The 18904-nt window shown below is 42.6% G+C and overlaps 1 protein-coding gene across 11 annotated transcripts in view; it reads left to right on the top strand.

The window, feature by feature from the left end:
* Window positions 1-18904, top strand: part of LOC114435676 (nuclear factor 1 X-type-like) — a 93808-nt gene that overhangs the window by 25171 nt on the left and 49733 nt on the right. For 10 of the 11 annotated variants that reach the window (XM_028405640.1, XM_028405606.1, XM_028405650.1 and 7 more), the window contains one exon: window positions 5600-6131. In XM_028405640.1, coding sequence (XP_028261441.1) covers window positions 5600-6131 — 532 coding nt within the window. Of the gene's footprint in view, window positions 1-5422; window positions 6132-18904 lie in introns of those variants that run through there. The other variant, XM_028405563.1, reaches the window with a different exon arrangement.

The raw sequence follows: 18904 nt of genomic DNA, 5'->3' as shown, positions 1-18904 counted from the left end.
CTGACTTTCTTCCCACATGTCCTGTGTATATATTTAGCTCTTTGATTTTTATTTGCTTAGGAATTAATAACATAAATTCATCTCAGGTTACTTATTACTAATTGCTTATTATTAGAGCTGTACAACACTGTGGGAAACAGGCCAGAGTTAAGCTTGTTAAAATAACTATGAAAATAAAGCCCACATACAGGGACTGTTAGTCTTTTTTTTAACATATACTTAAAAGTATTAACTAAATATGTGAAAATGTGCATGTATTAATATGTTATTGTGGTAAATGTGAGACAAGTTAAGGTGGGAAGCTGCAGAAACGCTTCATCTGACTGATTTTCCTCCTTTTGGTTATTGTCTCCGTTCACTGAGGTCACATTTTACATAGTGTTTATCTGAGTTATTCACCTTTTTCACGGCCACCGCACTTTTTTGAACCCTTTCGCCTTTTAGGATTAATTTTGACCTTTATTGTTACCGTAGGCCGCTCCTGTGCAACTCACAGTCGCCAGCAAAACGCAGGACAGTATACAGTATGCTAGTGGGAAAGAAAAAGAGAACATTTAAACATTTTACACATTCTTATTCTATTCACGCGTGTAAAAGACGAATGTTATATTTTTATGGAGCCACTAAATAAGGTAATTTACAGACAGACCGACGGAAGCAGGGGCACCGTCCCGTCCGGGTGAAGGTATGCTATCAGCCGCTGTTGAGGAGATTTATCATTATAAGCTGAACATGATGACAACGTTAAGCTTCTTTTGTGTATTTTAGGCGGGGCTATGATTTGTGTATTTTATTAAAAAGTTTAAAAAACGTGGTGCCGCCGCCCGTTTTGGGCTGATGGACAGACCAAGCACATAACGTTGCTGTGCCCCCATTCTCATTTAATTCAACACAACAACACACGTTTGTTTGTTGGTGTGCTTTAAAAAAAATCTTAATAATGATATGTGAGCTATAGATGGTTAAAACCTGAATCTGACGCGCCTTTAGAGTGAGGCTAGGCCTCGTCTTCAGGCTGCTGCACCGTTATATTTTATGTTCAGATATTCCTTCTCTCAGCCTAACATGACAACACGGTGCCCTAAGCACTGTTGTTGTTCTGTTTTGTTGTTTAACACCACAAAAACCTTGAATGCATTAATTGTACTTTTCCAGGTTCCCCTTTGTCCTGTGATTTTTGGCAGTTGCTGCAGCTTCAAGCTTGGCCTTGTTAATAAAACCTGAGGTGGTTTTCATTCATCTCTCTCTCTCCGCTCTCTGAGTTGCACCATGTCAGGGCTGGAGTGCAGATTGGCTTGCCCAGCCTGGCGAACAAAGGTCGTCATTTTCTGAAAGACAGAGCATGGCATGCAGAGATAAGATGAGCTCTCTCGCCTAAATTATTGCAGAGCAGATACCTACAGAGTCCAGCGGCCGAGGCCTGAAAAACTGCCACTATTTTGTTTTGTGCTGAAGAACTCTGGGCACACAGGAGAAACCTTCCTTCTCTAATGAGCTGAAGGAAATGTGGGTTTGCAAAATGTCAAAAAAAGGACACATTAAATAGCAGGGTGCCACACAGACTCATTTCTTGGCCAAAATCATAAAAGATTCTGCCTTAACTGCCAATTGTGCACAGACCTCAATGCCTGTGCTATGTTGTTATGTATAATTTTGCATTTGGTCCAGTTTATGATCATAATAGGCCTGGTAGCAGATTTAACTAAGCGATTTTAAAAAGGGGGGATTTTTTTTCAGGATTACATGGTTCATACAAGTAGTATTTGCTTAATAATATGGATTAACTTGTAGGCTTGTATTAGGTTTCTGTCAGTTTTTATCCTCTTTTTGTTGCATGAAAATTCAATAAGAGCTATGTTACTGAAAAAAAATGTTGCAGGGCTGCTAGCCACAAAAGAAAATGTGTTACTAGTTTGAATGGACAAAGGAGAGGTTTTGATTTCCCTGATAATCTTGGTTATTATCATTTTGCCTGTCAGTAATAGTATGATAATATTACAGGAAGTGACAGCAGTACTTGGCATATATCACTCCTTTTCTTTGGCTGTAGCCCATTCATGACAACACGTCTAGGTCCCTTCAGTCTTTTTAAATAAGTGGCAAACACACCTCTGTCATTATTCTTCGAAAACACACATCCTCTAATTGTACCAATTCCTTTTTAACCTCCACTATCTTCTCTCTTTCCCACATTTTTCTCCAGTTTCCAGAGTAGCTGAGTGAGGCAGGCGTATGTTAGCGTGAACAATCAGCACCAGGCCTGGCTCAGCCCAGTCCAGATGGGGTCTGCACCCCCCTCCCTTCCCCCCTCCCCCCTCCTGTAGCATTGACAAGCCAGTCAGCCAGTCAGGCAAACCAACCAGCCAGCTAGCTACCCACCTGGGTAGCCAACCAGTCATTCACTCAGCCAGTCATGTAGCCTTTCAGCCAACCTAACAACCAGCTTGCCAGCCTGTCCGTGGACCAGCCAGTCATCCAGGCTGCAGCTCCTCTGTCAGACACTGACAGAGGGAGCAGGCCAGGCTAAATCTGATGGTCTGGCCAACCAGAAGACTTTGGCCTTTGTAGGGCATTCACACAGACAGCCTGTCCCGTTGCACAGCAGGGGGCTTCAACCCACAATCAAATGGCCAGGCCCTCAACTTTGCCACGTGACAAGTTAGCTTTTTATGGCTGCCCACTGTCGAGATTCCAGTTTTGACAATGTCTATGATTTCTGCGAGGCTCATGGACTAATTCATGTTATTTGGATGGCATAAATGAGCAATGAGTTCCTTCTTTTTGGAAATTGCAAGCATGACATTTAAATGCAGTTCTAATGAGAAGAGTGCCCCCATACGTATTTCGCATCAGCCCATCACAGAGATATTATTTTTCTGACAAACGCATCCGATTATGTTGAATTGGTCCTTGGTGAAAGCCTTTGTGTCAAATATTTTTCCCATGGTGCACTGGGCACAGCTTGTCCCTGTGAGGTCATATGGGTCAGCCAATGAGGACGAGGCGATGCGCTGTCCAGGGCAGCTACAAAGACCTGTACTCCCTCAGTTTCTGCTGCTCTTGGGTCCCAATTATGAGTCTTTGTGTTCTCCATAATACAACACGATGAAAATATGGGCAATTTACCGGCCACTATATTCTTTTTACTGTTACGAAGACCAGCATATCTGAAAGAAAAGCATTGGACTAAGCTTTGCGTATTACAGGAAGCTGTATAGCCAGTTTTGGACAGTTTGAATATCTGCTTGCTGTTAGTAAACAGATTAACATATGAAGCTGCTCACCACAGCATTTCCAGCCATTATTGTCCACTGAATCCTGTCTCACACCCACAAATGGGATTGCTCTCTAATTTGGTAACAGAACTTTTAATGTGTTTCAGTGTCTGTGCTGCTGGAGCTATTAAAGTGGAGTAACAAAAAAGGAGAGAGGAGGAGAAGGGGCCAGTTTGGATGTAAGAGTGCATTTTGAAACAGGAGAGCATGTTTTTGGATGGTATTTTTTGTTTGGGGGGGGGGGCTTTTTCTTCCCCCTCCTCTCTTTGTTTGTGTGGTAAATCCAGGAGCAGCTGCTGGTCTCAGGGTCTAGTGGGATTTTGGGTCTGTGTTTTCTCATGCCATCCCATGCCAAGGTGGTGTAACGCGAGCAGAGAGAGAGAGAGAGAGAGAGAGAGTGGGGGGTGTTTCTGGAGGCGTTGGTGGGGGGTGGGGGGGTGTTTAGTTGGAGAGCGAGTTGCTGGTTTGTTGGGATGGCTGTGACCATGTTGGTGACGAAGGCGGTGAGGGAGGGGAGGGAAACATGGGAGGTAAGCTTTAGAAGGCGGGTGCAGTCTGGATGCATGTAAAATTAATATCCTCTGGACTTTGCCTTTGCACTAGATTGGAACTTGTCTATTTGGCTAATGACGTGCCTTCTGCCTGCACCACACACAATCCACCCCCCGCCCTCTCTCCTCTGCCAGCCACCAACTATCCACACCCCCACCTCTTTGCTTCTCCCTCTGCCATCTCTCTCTTCCCTCCCTTTCAGCGTTGGGAGCGTGCGTATTGGCTGGGCTGTTTGAGATTCGATGCCAAATAGGTGGGCCCTCTGCATGTTGGCACAGACTCAGTCAATGGTTAGAGACGGAAAGTGGAGAGGAAGAGAGAAAGAGAGAGACAGAGTTGGAGAGAAAGAGGGGGAAAAAAGAAGCTGCACTCGGGTTTGCCAGCGGTCGTGCACAGTCTTCCAACATTGATTCGGTCCTCTTGTTTTTGTTTTTTTTTTTCTTCTTCTTCTCCTCCGTCCGCACCCCCCTTGTCCAGCTCTCTCTCTCCCTCTCCGTGAGTCTTATGCAGATCAGATTTGAACCAATAGCACGCGCTGCTTTGCCAACCATTTTTTGTTGTTTTTTTTCCTTCAAGATATTTTTTTCTACATATTTTTGCAAACAAACCAGAGGCTTGTTTTAGATTTTGATCATTTTAGATTTTTTTTCCTGCAACATCAGTTTTATTTAATTTGTGCACATCCAGCTCTTTTTAAAATCCTTTTAGATAGAGAGATTGCAAAACTTTTCTACACTCTCCTTCTGCTGTGCTCTTGAACAGCACCTCTCCTGCAGCTCCTGCTACAGTACCTCCTGTGTTCTTGTGCTGGTATTACACTGCGCCCCCTTGGCCTGTCTCCTGTTTCTCAGCTTTTTTACCCCCTGCTGCTTTTATTGGACAGTTTCTCAGCTTCTTCTTCTTCTTTTTTTTTTTTTTGCTTCTTTTTTTCCTCAGCCTTTTGTTTTCTAATATACGCAGCATTACTTCAACGCATCTTGACTCAACAATCCAGTTACAGTCCTGGTTCTGCATTTTTAGTTTCTTTGCAATCGACGGGGTGAATTTATGATGAGAGAGAAAAATGGTAACTACCATGTAATTCTTGTTTTGTTAACATTTTTTTCTGACGACTATTTAGTAAATTTGAGGGCAGATGGAGTTATGGTATTTATGGATCTTTTTGTTGTGGCTCTAACTGATCTAATTTTAACAATTAGGAATTGCATTTTATGTTTGCCTTTCACTTTTTTTAAAATACTGGAGTGATCTTTTCTAGAGCAACTATGGTATTGTCTGGTGATATTTTTTGTCAATATCACATTTGTTAATATTTATTTAGTAAAAATTTTTTTCTGATGTGACATGAGGAGTACCTTCCATACTTATTTATCTGTCTCGTCATTTACCTCAGTCATTCTGTGTGGTGTTATTCAGTGGTTTGTGAAGTGTGTCCTAAAATGTGATATGTCTCTATTAGAGTGTAGAGCATCTTTCCCTCTCTCTCTCTCTCTCTCTCACTTTCTCTCTCTGTCTCTCTCTCTCTTTCTCTCTCTCTCTCGGCGCCTCTCACTCATTCTCTCCCTCCGCTCACACGGAGCAGGCGCCGCTCCTCCATGCTGCGCGCCGGTGCTAACTGCCTCTCTTCTCTCTTCCCTTCCTCACCCCCACTCCCTCTCTCCCCATCCTTCTCTCCCCCTTTCTCCCCCTCACTCTCTACTACCTCCTCTTGCTTCCCCCCCTCCTCCCTCTCCTCCTCTACCCTCCCCCCATCTTCCTCCTCCCTCATCCAGGATGAATTCCACCCCTTCATCGAGGCCCTTCTGCCCCATGTCCGCGCCTTCGCCTACACCTGGTTCAACCTGCAGGCCCGCAAGCGCAAATACTTCAAGAAGCACGAGAAGCGCATGTCCAAGGAGGAAGAGCGTGCAGTAAAGGATGAGCTCCTGGGGGAGAAGCCTGAGATCAAGCAGAAATGGGCCTCGCGCCTGTTGGCCAAGCTCCGCAAGGACATCCGGCCTGAGTTCCGTGAGGACTTTGTGCTCTCCATCACAGGGAAGAAACCCCCCTGCTGTGTGCTGTCCAACCCCGACCAGAAGGGCAAGATGCGGCGCATCGACTGCCTGCGTCAGGCCGACAAGGTGTGGCGGCTGGACCTGGTGATGGTCATCCTCTTCAAGGGCAGCCCCCTGGAGAGCACGGATGGGGAACGGCTGGTCAAGTCACCACAGTGCACCAACCCTGGCCTGTGTGTCCAGCCACACCACATCGGAGTGTCTGTCAAGGAGCTGGACCTCTACCTGGCCTACTTCGTCCACACGCCAGGTATGTGGCCAACTGGGCACTAGATGTTAACAGAGAGAGATGCCAACACATAAACACTCATGCATGTAATACGTACATACTGTTGATGTGCATTTAGGTGCACACTAACATTTGCATAATTATACACAGACACACCTTAACACTGGCTCACGTGACAGCTAATTAAATAGAGAGAAAAAAACTTATATATAATAATAAAACAAGAGTTGTACTATGTCTATAAAACAAGCTTTTAGGTTGTTATATTTTAAAAGTGTTTATTGGGTAAATAAATAAGGCAAACAAACTGAAAATGCACATCACCTCATGTTCCCTTTGAAAAGACTTTTTCATTTTTTATCTCTTCATCTGTTTTGTGGTTATTGTTTACATGACAACATAGTATCAACAGTAATAAAAAGAATTTGTGAGTGTGTGTTAAGGGCATTTGTCCAGCGTGCTCTGGCAAGTGTGTGTTCTTTTTTAGAGAGAGGCATTTGCGGTTTCATACGAGCATGTATTTTGTGTTTTTTATAGGATGGAATTTGCATGCTGGTGTGTGTTTGTGAGTTTTTTTTATTATATGGTCACCACTGTGTTTTTGTATGTTGCACAAAGGAGAGTCGCCGTTTATAATATTGTACTCAGTCTGTGGAAGTGTAAGTGCCATGATAAGGACATTGTAGCCAAGGATTGTCTTTTGGCCACAACCCAGATTGTGTGTTAGTGTGTGTTTGTGTGTGTGTGTATGAGAGAAATAGAACAGAGCCGTGAGTCTCCTGCTCTCAGGCCGCAGGCTGCTGCCGCCTTCACCGTCTATCTGAATGCTAGCACCACGTTGAACCTGGCTGCCAAACACAAGCTCACACACGAATCGCCAGTGCTCAAAGACAGCCAGTACTATTGCAGCCACCTTCACACCCTTACACACATATACAAACACAGCTAAATAAAGATCTACACACTGTTTAAAAAAAAAAAAAGTAAAACAACTCTGTCATCTTTGTAACGCACTTTCACACGTAGAGCCAAACATGGTTTTAGTCACGATTGCATACACACACCCACACAGAACACACATTCGGCCAAGGACTATCACAGATACAGTTTGATACAGCCAAACATTGTTGTATCTCAGCCACCATCATGGATATACACACACACACACTCACACCCAGCCAAACATCACTGTAGCCTCCAGTGCGCGTACTCTACACACACGGCCAAAATACTGGCTGTGTTGTAGTTTTTTTTTTCCTCACATTGCAAAAAACACAGTCACAGCAGCCACACACACATGAAATACATTTCACAGCCAAATCCTCCAAACACACACACTACTTCACCATTTGCTGGCTACATATACAAACACATGCTCATGACCTAATATTATCTCAGCTGGAATTTTCTGGAAATTTCAAACAGTGACTCAACCAGCACATATATATACAGCATACCCGAGTCACTGCCCAAACACACACACTCATTCTCTGCCTAGGCACAGCTCTTATGGTAGGCACTAACATAAATGTAGCCAAATGCTATCACAGCCGGCTGTCAGTCTCCCTCTCTCTCTTTCTGTCTTACACACACACTAAATCTCGGTCCAGGCCAAACACCTCATGCAGCCTGAGCCAAACCCTGGCAGCAGCTCCAGCTTCACTTTGTTGGTTTGTCTGTGGCAGTAATAAACCAAAGGTAGCAGGCAGCCTTATTGCTGTTTTACGAGTTGTTTTTTTTTCTATTTAATAAACCTGATTATATATTATTTTTCAAAAACGTCCCTATAATTAAGACAACACAGCAAATACAGAAGTATTTATAATGATTTGTTGTTAATTCTCAGTTATTTAGATTGACACATTTACTATGTTATGCTCGGTTAAAAAATAAATGAATTAACACACTATTTTTAGTTTTGGAGGAGAAATTATAATGGCATGAGTTCAGCCATTTTTGGAAATACTTTATAGATCAAGCAGATATTAAAAGCCTGTAAAATGCAGTAACAGAACAGCAGTAAAAAAAATAATTTGTTGCATTATTAAGTGAATGCAAACTTAAAAAAAATGTTTGGAGTGTGTAATAAAATGTGAAAACATTTTGTATTTTCACAAATTCTAAATGTATGGTGGGAATTTTTCTCTGCCTTGTTGTCACCTGTCCAGTCTACAGTCTGTTGCTGTGCCACAGTACAGTAAAACACTTTGAGGGGCTGCCCAGTGTGCTGCCCATTCATAGTTTCAACTTACTGTGTGCTTTCTCTTATCTTATCTGGCTAACGCAGTGTATCTTACTGCTTTTATCTTCATCCATAGAGCCAATGCTCAGTTTAAGTCCTAGTTGGGGAGACAATTTGGGTCTACAGAGACAGAGGGACAGACAAAGACCAAACCACACTCTGAAAGCCCACCATAAGTTCTTCACTGTTACCACACTTGGCTCTCATTTACCTTTAACTTGTACATCTGTGTGGAAATGGACATGATTGCGTACAGTTATCTGTTACAGAAATGTGTGGTTGTGTTTTTTTGTCCCATTCGTGCAGTGAGTGACAAGATGTGCTCTTTGTTTGTTTTTGTTTGGTTTGCATTTTGTCGGTCTTTAGCATCTCTGTCTTCCTCGCTCCTCTTTGATCCCATGCACACTTTTGTTTTGTCTCCTTAAACATCGCCCTCATTGTTGCTCTCACAGAGGTAAAGCCTCTGCTGATCTCTTTTGTTTATATTGTAGGAGACAGAGAGAGAGAGACAGAGAGAAAGAGAGAGAGCGTTGGATAGGAGAAGAGGCTACAATAGTGATTGTTCTGTTTGGCAGCACCCGAGCCCCGTTGGTGTGGGAAGAAGAGAAAGACGTCTTGTGTTTTGTTTATGACAGAGTGGCAAAAGCTGCCACAGGGAATCTCTGGGCTTGCCGTCAGGCTTTCTCAGACTGTTCTGCAGCCAGCCAGCCTTTGAGATCCTCTCTGTTACAGAGCATAACACACCACAGCCGTAACAGAGCAAACCATGATGCCACAATGCACAACCTTCTCCCCCTGTTTTTAGCCACCTCAGATAAAGGGCAAGAAAAACAGACGGAGCCACACGTCTTTGAACGCTGAACCTGAAATGCTGGCAGCGAGTAGAGGAGAGGCGTAGAGTGGTTGCAGTGGGTGTTGTGTATTTTTAGCGTTTATTAAGAGTGAGCGACTGGTATATTATAATAGAGATAGTGATCTCTTGGCCTGGAAGTGCCAAAGGTCTGCCAGAGCACCACACAGTGGCAGGGGGGCTTTGATGACCCATGAATGGAGTGTGTTGTTGTGTAGGCTTACTTCACAGTTTAGATATAATTCTCACTATTGTAAATCAGTCTGCTGCATAGGTGGCTGGACTTGTACACCATCTGCAGAGGAATTATTTAGCTGCTTCTTATAGTGTTCAGTGTGTTTGATTTATAATCTGTGCTGTTTTAGATTAAACTCAGCACATTTCTGATTTATTCAAGGTTGGAAAAATAGAAGATAAAAAAAACATTTTTCAGGTCCAAAGTTAGCTCAGTGCACTTACTCATAGTTTGGATCTCATTCTTGGTGCTTTTTTTCTTTTTTTCTCTTCTTTTGTACGCTGTAAGTGTGATCATGAAAAGATGTTTCAAATGTGTTTCCAATCAAATGTGCAGTACAGGAAATTTGCAGTCACTCCGAGGGAGGTGTGAAATGTGCTCGCCGTGCCATTTCTGCCATGACCGCTCCACACTCCACGCTCCACAGTGCCAGATCCCGCCTCCTCTCACTATAGCAGTAGTCATGCATTGGACAGCGCTGTGAGAAAGCCTAGAGAACCCCTAGTGCTCTGGCCAGGCACCCCCCAGCCAACTAACTGACCACAGCAAGGATTCACAAATAAAACCCTACTTGCGTTCATCTCTGAAGAAAACTTAGGATTTATGGGAGTAAAAGGAGACAGTAAATGTGGGAGAGAAAAGTATGAATAGCAAAGGGGATGAAATAAATAAAATAAGAAGAATCCTGCCACTCAGCTGACATGACGAATGGCTCATGATATTATAAGTCGACGGGATACTTTGATGGATTCCACAGGTTCCCGTTTTCTCCTTGGCTTAGTTTTTTCCCTGTGAAAATAATCTGTTGTTAATTACTTCCTGGATCTCTTTTCTGGCTCCCATGACATCACAAGGGTTGAGTGGACAGTCCTTGTGTGCTAGTGTTTTTGTTTGTGTCTGTGCGAGCGCAGCTTAGAATGACCCTCAGCAGTTAAGTTTAGATTAAATGAAATCTTGACACTTGGGGAGTCTGTTAGGTCCGAGGCTTTTGTTTTGTATGTGGTGGGAACAGGGTCTGTGTCGTCTAAGAAAAGCTCTCCACATGCAGAGCAGCTTTGGCATCAGTGAATGTTTACTGATGGCTCTCGTTTAGCTGGGTTTCGGAGCATCTCTGTCTTTCTGTCTGGCATCAGGAACATGTAGAGGTGGCTACATATCAAATCTAGAGGGTTAAGATAGAGGGAGAGCCCTGTTACGTTAGAGAAGCAGAGTGAGAGAGCGTCTTCTCACACTATTCTTGGCTTCAGAAAAAAGTCTGTGTATTTGGATAGCTATTGGTGTCGGGCTAGCCAAAGCCCTGTTGTGTGCTCATTCACTCCAAAACACGCACGCGCACACACAAACACACAGACATGTAACTAACATTGGGGTGTCACAGACATACATAGATTGATCCAAAACCGCAGGGTCTGTATTTATCTCGTGAGACCATGATGACACAAGCAGACTCGAGGGAAAATTAAAAAAAAAAAAAAAAAACGAGAAAGGCGAGTCAAAGACAATGTTGTTATGTTTGGTCTCCTATTAAATTGACCAGTGAAAACTGGCATGCTCCTTGATATGGTGCCTTTGTCCTAGAAACAGCTCCCTGCTTTTTCGGATTTTACATAACGATCATAAGCCTCCGTTTCTTTGGCTGTGCCTGACTCGGGAGAGTGTAAAATCCATGAACGTTTCTGGTCTACTCGCATCTGTTTCCTTTTGTGTGAAGAGTTTCAGCGTTGGGAGATATGCGGTAAACAGATTATTCCAGTGGAATTGGGAGGCCATCACTGTGGTGGAACAGACAAATAAGGCAGTTTATGCTATTTGTCTCTTTTATTGTTTGTTTTTTTTCCCCCTAAGATCCTTTGAATGAACTCAGCTGTCAGAATTTTATTTTTTCTGCTCAATGATGTTGCAAACCAACACAAGTAGAAAATCACCTTTAAAGACAAATCACATCATAGCACTACATACAGTTTTACATGTGTTTTCTTTACCTTATCACATAACAGGAATTTTTATTGTTATCTGTAAATTAATTAGAAATTACAAAACTACATTTTCTTTCCCATTATCATTAATAAACATTAATGAATTGTTATATATATAGTATTCAAATTTAGCTATGATTAATTTTTTTATATAAATACTTGTTACATTTGTCTAAAAGAGGGTTTTTTACATGCTTCTAAACTTGGTCTGATACCTACTGTTTAAATTTATTTTCATATAAATCACATTAATAGTTGTTAAATAAATATGGATGTAGGCTAAGCTACAGCACGGATTGTGATAAAACTGCATTCTTTACGTGAGTGGGCTTTTTAACATTTTTTATTTTGTGGGAAAAAAATGAGGGTGCAAGAATAGAAGGGCAGAGAAAGGAGAAGAAGAAATGAAAAGAAAGAGGTTACTGAGAAAAAAGAGAGTCAGAAGCAGTGAGGGTGAGGTATTGTCTGTATTAATACTGTGTCTTCCCAGTGCCGGGTCTCTTTTCAGGCTTTTGTAGTGGCGCCAACCATGAAATGTGTCTGTCCCCAAAAACCATATACCCGCTCAGGAGGGTTTCCCGACCTCAGAGAGACAGAGAGGAGGAGGAAGAGGAGGAGAAGGAGCAGGAGACCGGGTGCAGTGGCCAATACTCACTCTCAGGCAGGCCAGCCAGAAAGGAGGGAGAGCCAGGGAACGCGGCTTATTCACCGGGCTGCACTCACAGCGAGGCCCTGGCAAAAGCTGCTAAGTCTGGCTAACGGCGCTTTTCATTGCCACACAGCCGTAGTCATGCTAGAATAAGTGCCACAATCATGCGTTTTAAATCCAGAGCACCAATGCTTTTGGTTGGTGTTACTCAGTTTTTCCTATTTTTTTTCTAAACGCAATGGCTTTGCTAAGTAGAGACTTGGATCATTGCTGATTTAGAAAAAGGAAGTAAAATAACCTTTACTTTATTTTATTTTGCACTCTGTGGGTTTGAAGAATAACAAAATTATTATGTGTTTAGTTAAGTTTAGCACAGCAAAGGAGTCTGATGTTGAAAGTGAGAGGAGTTGTGTCGGCGGCCGTTTTTGGCACGATGCTATCTCTCTGTATAGAAGACGCCAAATTTTCATACACAGTCGTTGCCAACCTCCTCCCTCTGATCCTCTCTCTTTTCTCTTTTCTTTTCTTTCCTTCACTTGTTCCCCTTTTCTTTTATTCCTCTTTAGGGTTGAAATGAATGCCCTCCCCTAGCCTCATTAGCACCCTGGACTCCTATTTGCAGCTACAGAAAAATGTATAATAACTTGTAAGCGCAAACATTTTAGCGCTCAATGGAACCATTATCCTCGTTTTTTCGTGAAAGCGGGCCATCAGGGGGCTGTGAACCTTCGCTTTAGTGTATGTATCATGCGCAAAGATATTTTTCCACTGTCCAATTGTTTTTTTTTTATCATATCTTCCCAAAAAAAACACGTTTTCAGCCCTGTGAAAATGTCTTATTCATTTTAATTTTGGCAGAAAAAAAAAACATTTTCCGTAAATACATTATATGAGCTGAGAGGCGTTACTATGTATATTAATTTTTATTTAACCACATATTTGGTTAATTATTTATTTCACCTTTGGTTAAAATTATTCATACTGTCCCGCCGTTCACATTTTATTTTTCTCAGCAGGCCACTGTTCCTCCTGGAGAGAAAACCTTCATGACGGCATCGTTTGGTGTTGGTTTCAACGTGAGAAGGAAAGCATTTTAGAGAAGGCAGAATGTGGGGTGGGGGGGGTTGAATGAGTGAGCTCGCTGAGAAGCACAACAGAATGCAGAGAATCAAATTTGGCATGAGTCTGTGTAAGCGAGTAAGCTTCAAATCAGTTTGGACACAGATCTAGGACACTAGACAGAGAGAAGAAAGCAGGATGAAACGGGATAGGGAACAACATGGGATTGAGAGTAGGGACGGTGTCTATATTCATATGTACGTTTAGTATATGGGGGGGTGGGGTGTAGTTAAGTAGAGGATGAGATGAAGGGGGTGGGTGGGTGGGGAGGAGGAGGTGGGGTGTTTGGTAGAGTATCCCTCAATGACAACTTGAAAAACAGGCCGGTAAATAAATGGAGTGGCAGTAAACAAGGCTCGGCGCTTCATCAAAAGACTTCATTCATCTGTGAACAGGAGAGTCTCTTTTCTCTGAGGAGACAGAGAAAGGAGCCCACTGACGCTGACGAGAGGACGGCGCTTGTTTAGATAACAGGATGAGTTTGGAGTGGAATGGTGTTAGTGTGTTTGTGCTTGTTCTTGTTGTGTGAACTTGGAGGGGGTGCAGAGCAGGTGGGTGGTGGACAGAGTCCTCAACGAGTGGAGAGAGGTGGGGGTAGAGATAGGGTGTTTTTGTCTGCTCTTTATCACTAGCCTGGATTTAGGGATAGATGGTGTTTTGGGGGTTGTGGGGTTGTGTGTCTCGTACAAAGTGGTGTAGAGGGTGGTGTCCTTTTGGCAAAGCATGTGCATACAGGCATGCATATGTGTGAGACTGCATATGTCTGTCTGCTCATTATACGTGGTTATTTTTCCAAGCTAAGAGCTATGCTCTACTTTGCATGATTTACAGTACTATGAGCCAAGCAGCAGGACATTTTTTATGAGAGCATTTGGAAGGAGCAGAGTCTTGGGGTCCCAGGGACACTGTGGTGAACTGGCCACAGCAAGGTGCTATGCATCACCCTCTGCTTTAGCTGTTTATAGTTCAGCTTGTCAATCAAGTTGTTGTTCAAGAGAACCAGGTTAAGTGCTAAATAGTCCAATGGCACATTTCCATCATGAAACTTAATTTTTAATTAAGAGTAGATGAATTTATGAATACAGAGATCAGGGTTAGCTTATCTCCAACCACTTCTCACATATATTCTTACTGAAAGAGCAGAGCAGAAAAGTGAAAGGCCTTTTTCAAAAGGTGTTTTATTTAGTTTAATTGTGCTCCACTTGAGTGTCAAAGAGAGCAGGTTTTGTATATAGTGAGGTCTTGTGGAGTTGGATAAATGAAGTGTATCTGTCATTTTTTAACTTGACGATTTGACAGCTGAGCTTTATAATTTTGAAGCATACAGTGTAGTCGTATTCAAATTGATAAGACGTGTAGGTTACAGCATTCTCTATCTTAAGTAGTCTTTCAGTTTCTTTTTTGTTATCAGTGATGTTATTTTATCTGTCTCCACTGCTGTTTGTAATTTGGCTCCTTTAGAACCACAGTATTAATTTTTAAGGTTGCCATAGCACTCACTACCCCCCTGCACTTCTCCCTGTCCTCTCTTGCTACCCCAAAGTCCCCCTCCCCAGTCCACAGCCTGCTCCCCTCATGTTTATTGGACCCAAATTCGGCTGCCACCATGGCAACCCAGGCTCCCAGGGAACCTTGCCTGGGTGCAATCCAAGGTGCCTCCAGGGTGGCACTGGCTGGCGCTGTCTGCGTCAATGGGCTGTCAACGCAGCAGGTTTCTACGACAAGGCCAGCCGTGCTCTGGCCTGGCACAGTGGGAGTGCTAGCTCGCTAACCTCCGTTAACTAACTACTAGCTAACATGACCTGCTATATCCGGTGACATAAGCCTGCTGCAGGCCTCTGCAACTGCAACATTGGGAAAGCATTTCACCAGTACGCATATTGATGTGGCATGGCTGGGTGCCCAGTGCTGCCTCCCACATGAAAGAAAGCAGGAGAGAGAGAGATGAGGGGATGAGAGGGGGGAAACAGCAGAGAGGTGCATTTTCAATGTATAATATATAAGCATATACGTTTTTTTGTTTGTTTTTTTTGTAAAGAATGCCTTTCTCCTGTGGTGTGTAAATATTCAGCTGCACATATTTGGCTCCGTGTGTAGAGCCAAAACATGTATGATATTTAAATGCATGATTATGATGTCTGCATCAGCACTGTGCATCTGTTCAGGCAATATGGTTTTATGAGAGATGCTTTTTGTGACTGATGCTGAAAACCATCAGTGAACCAACAGTATATAGAGTTTGTTTTTTTGTGTAGTGCATGGTTTTCTGTGAAAGCAAAGGTATAGTTGTCGGCTTCACTCTGTTTAATTGCAAACAATGCAAGCAGGTGACACTCAGACTCCTCATACTGAATGCGATGATAATGTCTGTGCTCCAGATTGTATGCAAAATAGAAAGGACATTTGTGCATGTTTGTATTTATATGCACTTTCTCCATATAAGATGGAAATCCTGCAACACTTTGGGCACCATTGTCTCTTTGTATGGATTGGCACCTGGTGCACCCACCTACCATTTGTGCAGACACACACACACACAAACAAAGCTGAAACCTGGGTAGGCTGGTACAGTAGGGATTCGTGTGGCGCTCTTCCTCCTTACCTCAGCTTTCTCCAGCTGGGTTCTCCTGCTGTGGCACAGTGAACAGTGCAGGGTCCTGCTGACTTGGAGCATCTTCACACTATGTCTTTACACTTTCCCCTGCACTGATAATTGACAATTTGCAAACAATATCAGTACCACTAGAGAAAGCTGTGCATAAGGTCTATATTTAGGCAGACTAAGTGCTTTGGGGCCAAGTGTTAGCTGATTGCCTTAGTGCACACATTTTTATTTTTTCATGACATTTAATTGACAGTAAACTGAAAACAAATCATAGATGTGAGTAACCTTTTTTAGTATTATTACTACATATTTCAGTTTAAGCAGCACTTTTTGTACCAGCTTCTGACTCCACTGCTTTCTATACAGTACATTCCAGATCTTAACTGCACAGAGGGTGGGTTAGGGCAACGCATTGACTCTGCAGGGGAAGGAATGGATATCTCATCACCCTGCTTTCCTAAACTATGAGTCAGTATCCGTAATTGGACATGGGCCAATCACTGCTACAGCAGGGTTTCACTTGATGAAAATACCAGTGCACAATTACCCTGATCTTAGGTTTAAATTGAAAAGCAAGGTTGCTAGAGAGATTAAAGGATAGTTAAGACATATATTTGACATTTTGGTCTTGTGTATTTTTATTTACCTACCTTTACTACCTCCTTTCCACTGTTTTTTTCTTTGTGAGGAAAAAAGTCAGTGTTTCTTCCTCACTCGTAAGTGAGTTCAGACTGTGGCATGGAGACAGTGGATTTGTCATGCAGGGTGTGTAAGGAGATATGGTGTGTGATCCATGACGGTGCAGCGTGCACGCTTAGTATTGCCAGCTAGTGTAAAGAGGCCAGAGGTAGAAAGTTGAAGAGGCAGAAAACTTTAAGAGTACATTATTTGAGACTGTGTAAACTGGAGATGGAGTATTATTAATTTGCTCCTTCCTTTTTTGATCCTCATTCCCCCCCCTCTCTAGTCACTGTGTGTGTGTGCTCCCCCTGACCTTAAATTGGGGGTTAGATTGAGGATAGTGACGGGCTAATGAGACCATTTTCCTGCAATTACCCTCCTATCTCCTATTCTTTCTGTTCCCATCTCCGTCTCAAATTCTCTCTCTTTTAGCTTTGTCTGTTCATCTGGTTCACTTTTTTTCTTTCAGTCTAATCATTCAGTTTCTCCTCTCTCCCTCAGTCTCCTGTTTTGTTATTTTTCCTGTCACCTTCTTAGAGAGTAGTGGTAAATCAAGATGGCACTTCACGTTTTAAAGCAACATGATGGTCAATTAAATAAATCTGGTCTTAATTTGTAGTAGATTGCTATCCGAGATTTTGGATGGAAACGCTGCTTGTTAATAAAGAAAAAATGCGGAGCTGTGCTCCTTCTCTCTTTGTTCCCTCCTTTGTTTTCATCTGATTGGAGTTTTTTATTTGGGCTTGCTCTTAGATTCCTTTTTACTTTTTGGCATACTCTCTGAGGCTTAAAACATTTTTTTTCTTCATTGCCATCTGAATCTCAAAATGAAAAGAGGACAATTTTTATTGTATGTAATGAGGTTTGGAAAGTGTGCCTTACTATATGCTCAGCATGTGTTGGTTGTTGGCATATTGGCAATGAATCCCAGTATATACTCTTATTCTTTCTTTCCACTCACTTACTTTGTGGTCTTGAACACAGAAGGACTTTTGTAAATGTGCATTAGGATGTTTTACTGGAGGTGTGCAAGAAAAAGAACATGATTTCTTTTCCTTTCATGGTGCCTGGCTGCTGTTTATGTTTAGTTTGGTTGCTAGCCTTCCGTGTCTTCCTCCCCACTGTGTGTTGGCCATGAAACGGAGCAGAATTGTTAAGAGTTTAGTTGCCCTCCCTGCCTGTTATTTTTTTGGCAAAAACGGTCTGTATTGACTGAATACCCACTTTACCATCCTCAATGCCATCCTCGAGACAACATTAGCATTGGAGGTTATAGATGGAAGTTTAAAGGTGGGTTTAAAGTTGTAGTTTGGCTCTCTAGATCAAGATCACAGCTGAAAAAGTTATGAATTGCACAAAGAGAGCAATCGCACAAGCGATTTTATTAAAAAGAAAATCCTGTGAACACATTGCTAAGGAACCATTGTAGCTCTTTATTCAACCTGTGTTTTAAGCAGGAGTCTTGTGTGTCTCAAATTTGCATCAACCCTTTAATGATAAACTTTGTTCAGTAACATCACACTGTCAAGGCTTGCTCCCCCTAGCTTTCAGCAACATTGGCGTCAGAGCTTTGAGTAACATCAGGGTGGCTTAGTCAATCAGATTAGAGCTCTGGTGGTCGGCAAGCGCCCAACCTGTTTAAGTGGCCTAGAACAGGACAGTGAATCCCTGATCAGCTCCAGAGGTGTTAGTCTGAAACCAATCCTGATCTATGACCCTACTATAACATGTATAGTAAAGAATGTTAACAAGAAATCAATTAGGTCATATTATAGTTAACTCCTAGCAGAGTGCTGCTGTCTTAATGGGAAATGCCTTTAACAGTTGATAATGGAAATCTACCTTCTGCAACACGTTCTTTCTCTTGGTCCTGTGAGAAAAAGTCACAGTGGATTGTAAATCCTTGCCTTATGCTAACAACTCCCAATCTGGGCTCATCCCTATTAATACAGTTGTCATGATCAGCCTTAAAAACCAGTATACAGATGCCCTCCATGTGGCCTGGTGTTATGAAAGGCTCAGCCCAATGACAGCCTGGGAGAGACGTGCATGAGCAGGAAAATGAATGAGTTACTGAGTTCTGACTGTATGTGACACATGTGTGGCTGTTGTTGATTAAAAGTTGTTGTTGTAATTGTGGGGCTTAAAATGCCAGGTGGCGGATGTGTCCCACTAATCCCCTATCTAATTTCGAGGTCCAGGGGTGAAGCTCTTAATCCGAAACACACACATATGCTCGCTCATAGTGCTGCAAACACCCATATGTACCTACACACACACACATCCTCCCAAAAAACCACACACGGATACAAACATGCTCTGTGCATTTTTAGTTGATTACTTTCATATAAAGTTTTGAAATTAAGAGCAACTGCTGTTTTCAATGCAAATACTTGAAGGTGTTTGTGCTCACATGTAAACTTGTTTGCATGTTTGA

The sequence above is a fragment of the Parambassis ranga genome, chromosome 1 (genome assembly GCF_900634625.1).
Source record: "Parambassis ranga chromosome 1, fParRan2.1, whole genome shotgun sequence".
Classification (NCBI taxonomy): domain Eukaryota; kingdom Metazoa; phylum Chordata; class Actinopteri; family Ambassidae; genus Parambassis; species Parambassis ranga.
The sequence above is the reverse complement of the archived record's forward strand: the minus strand, read 5'-3'. Positions and strand labels throughout refer to the sequence as shown.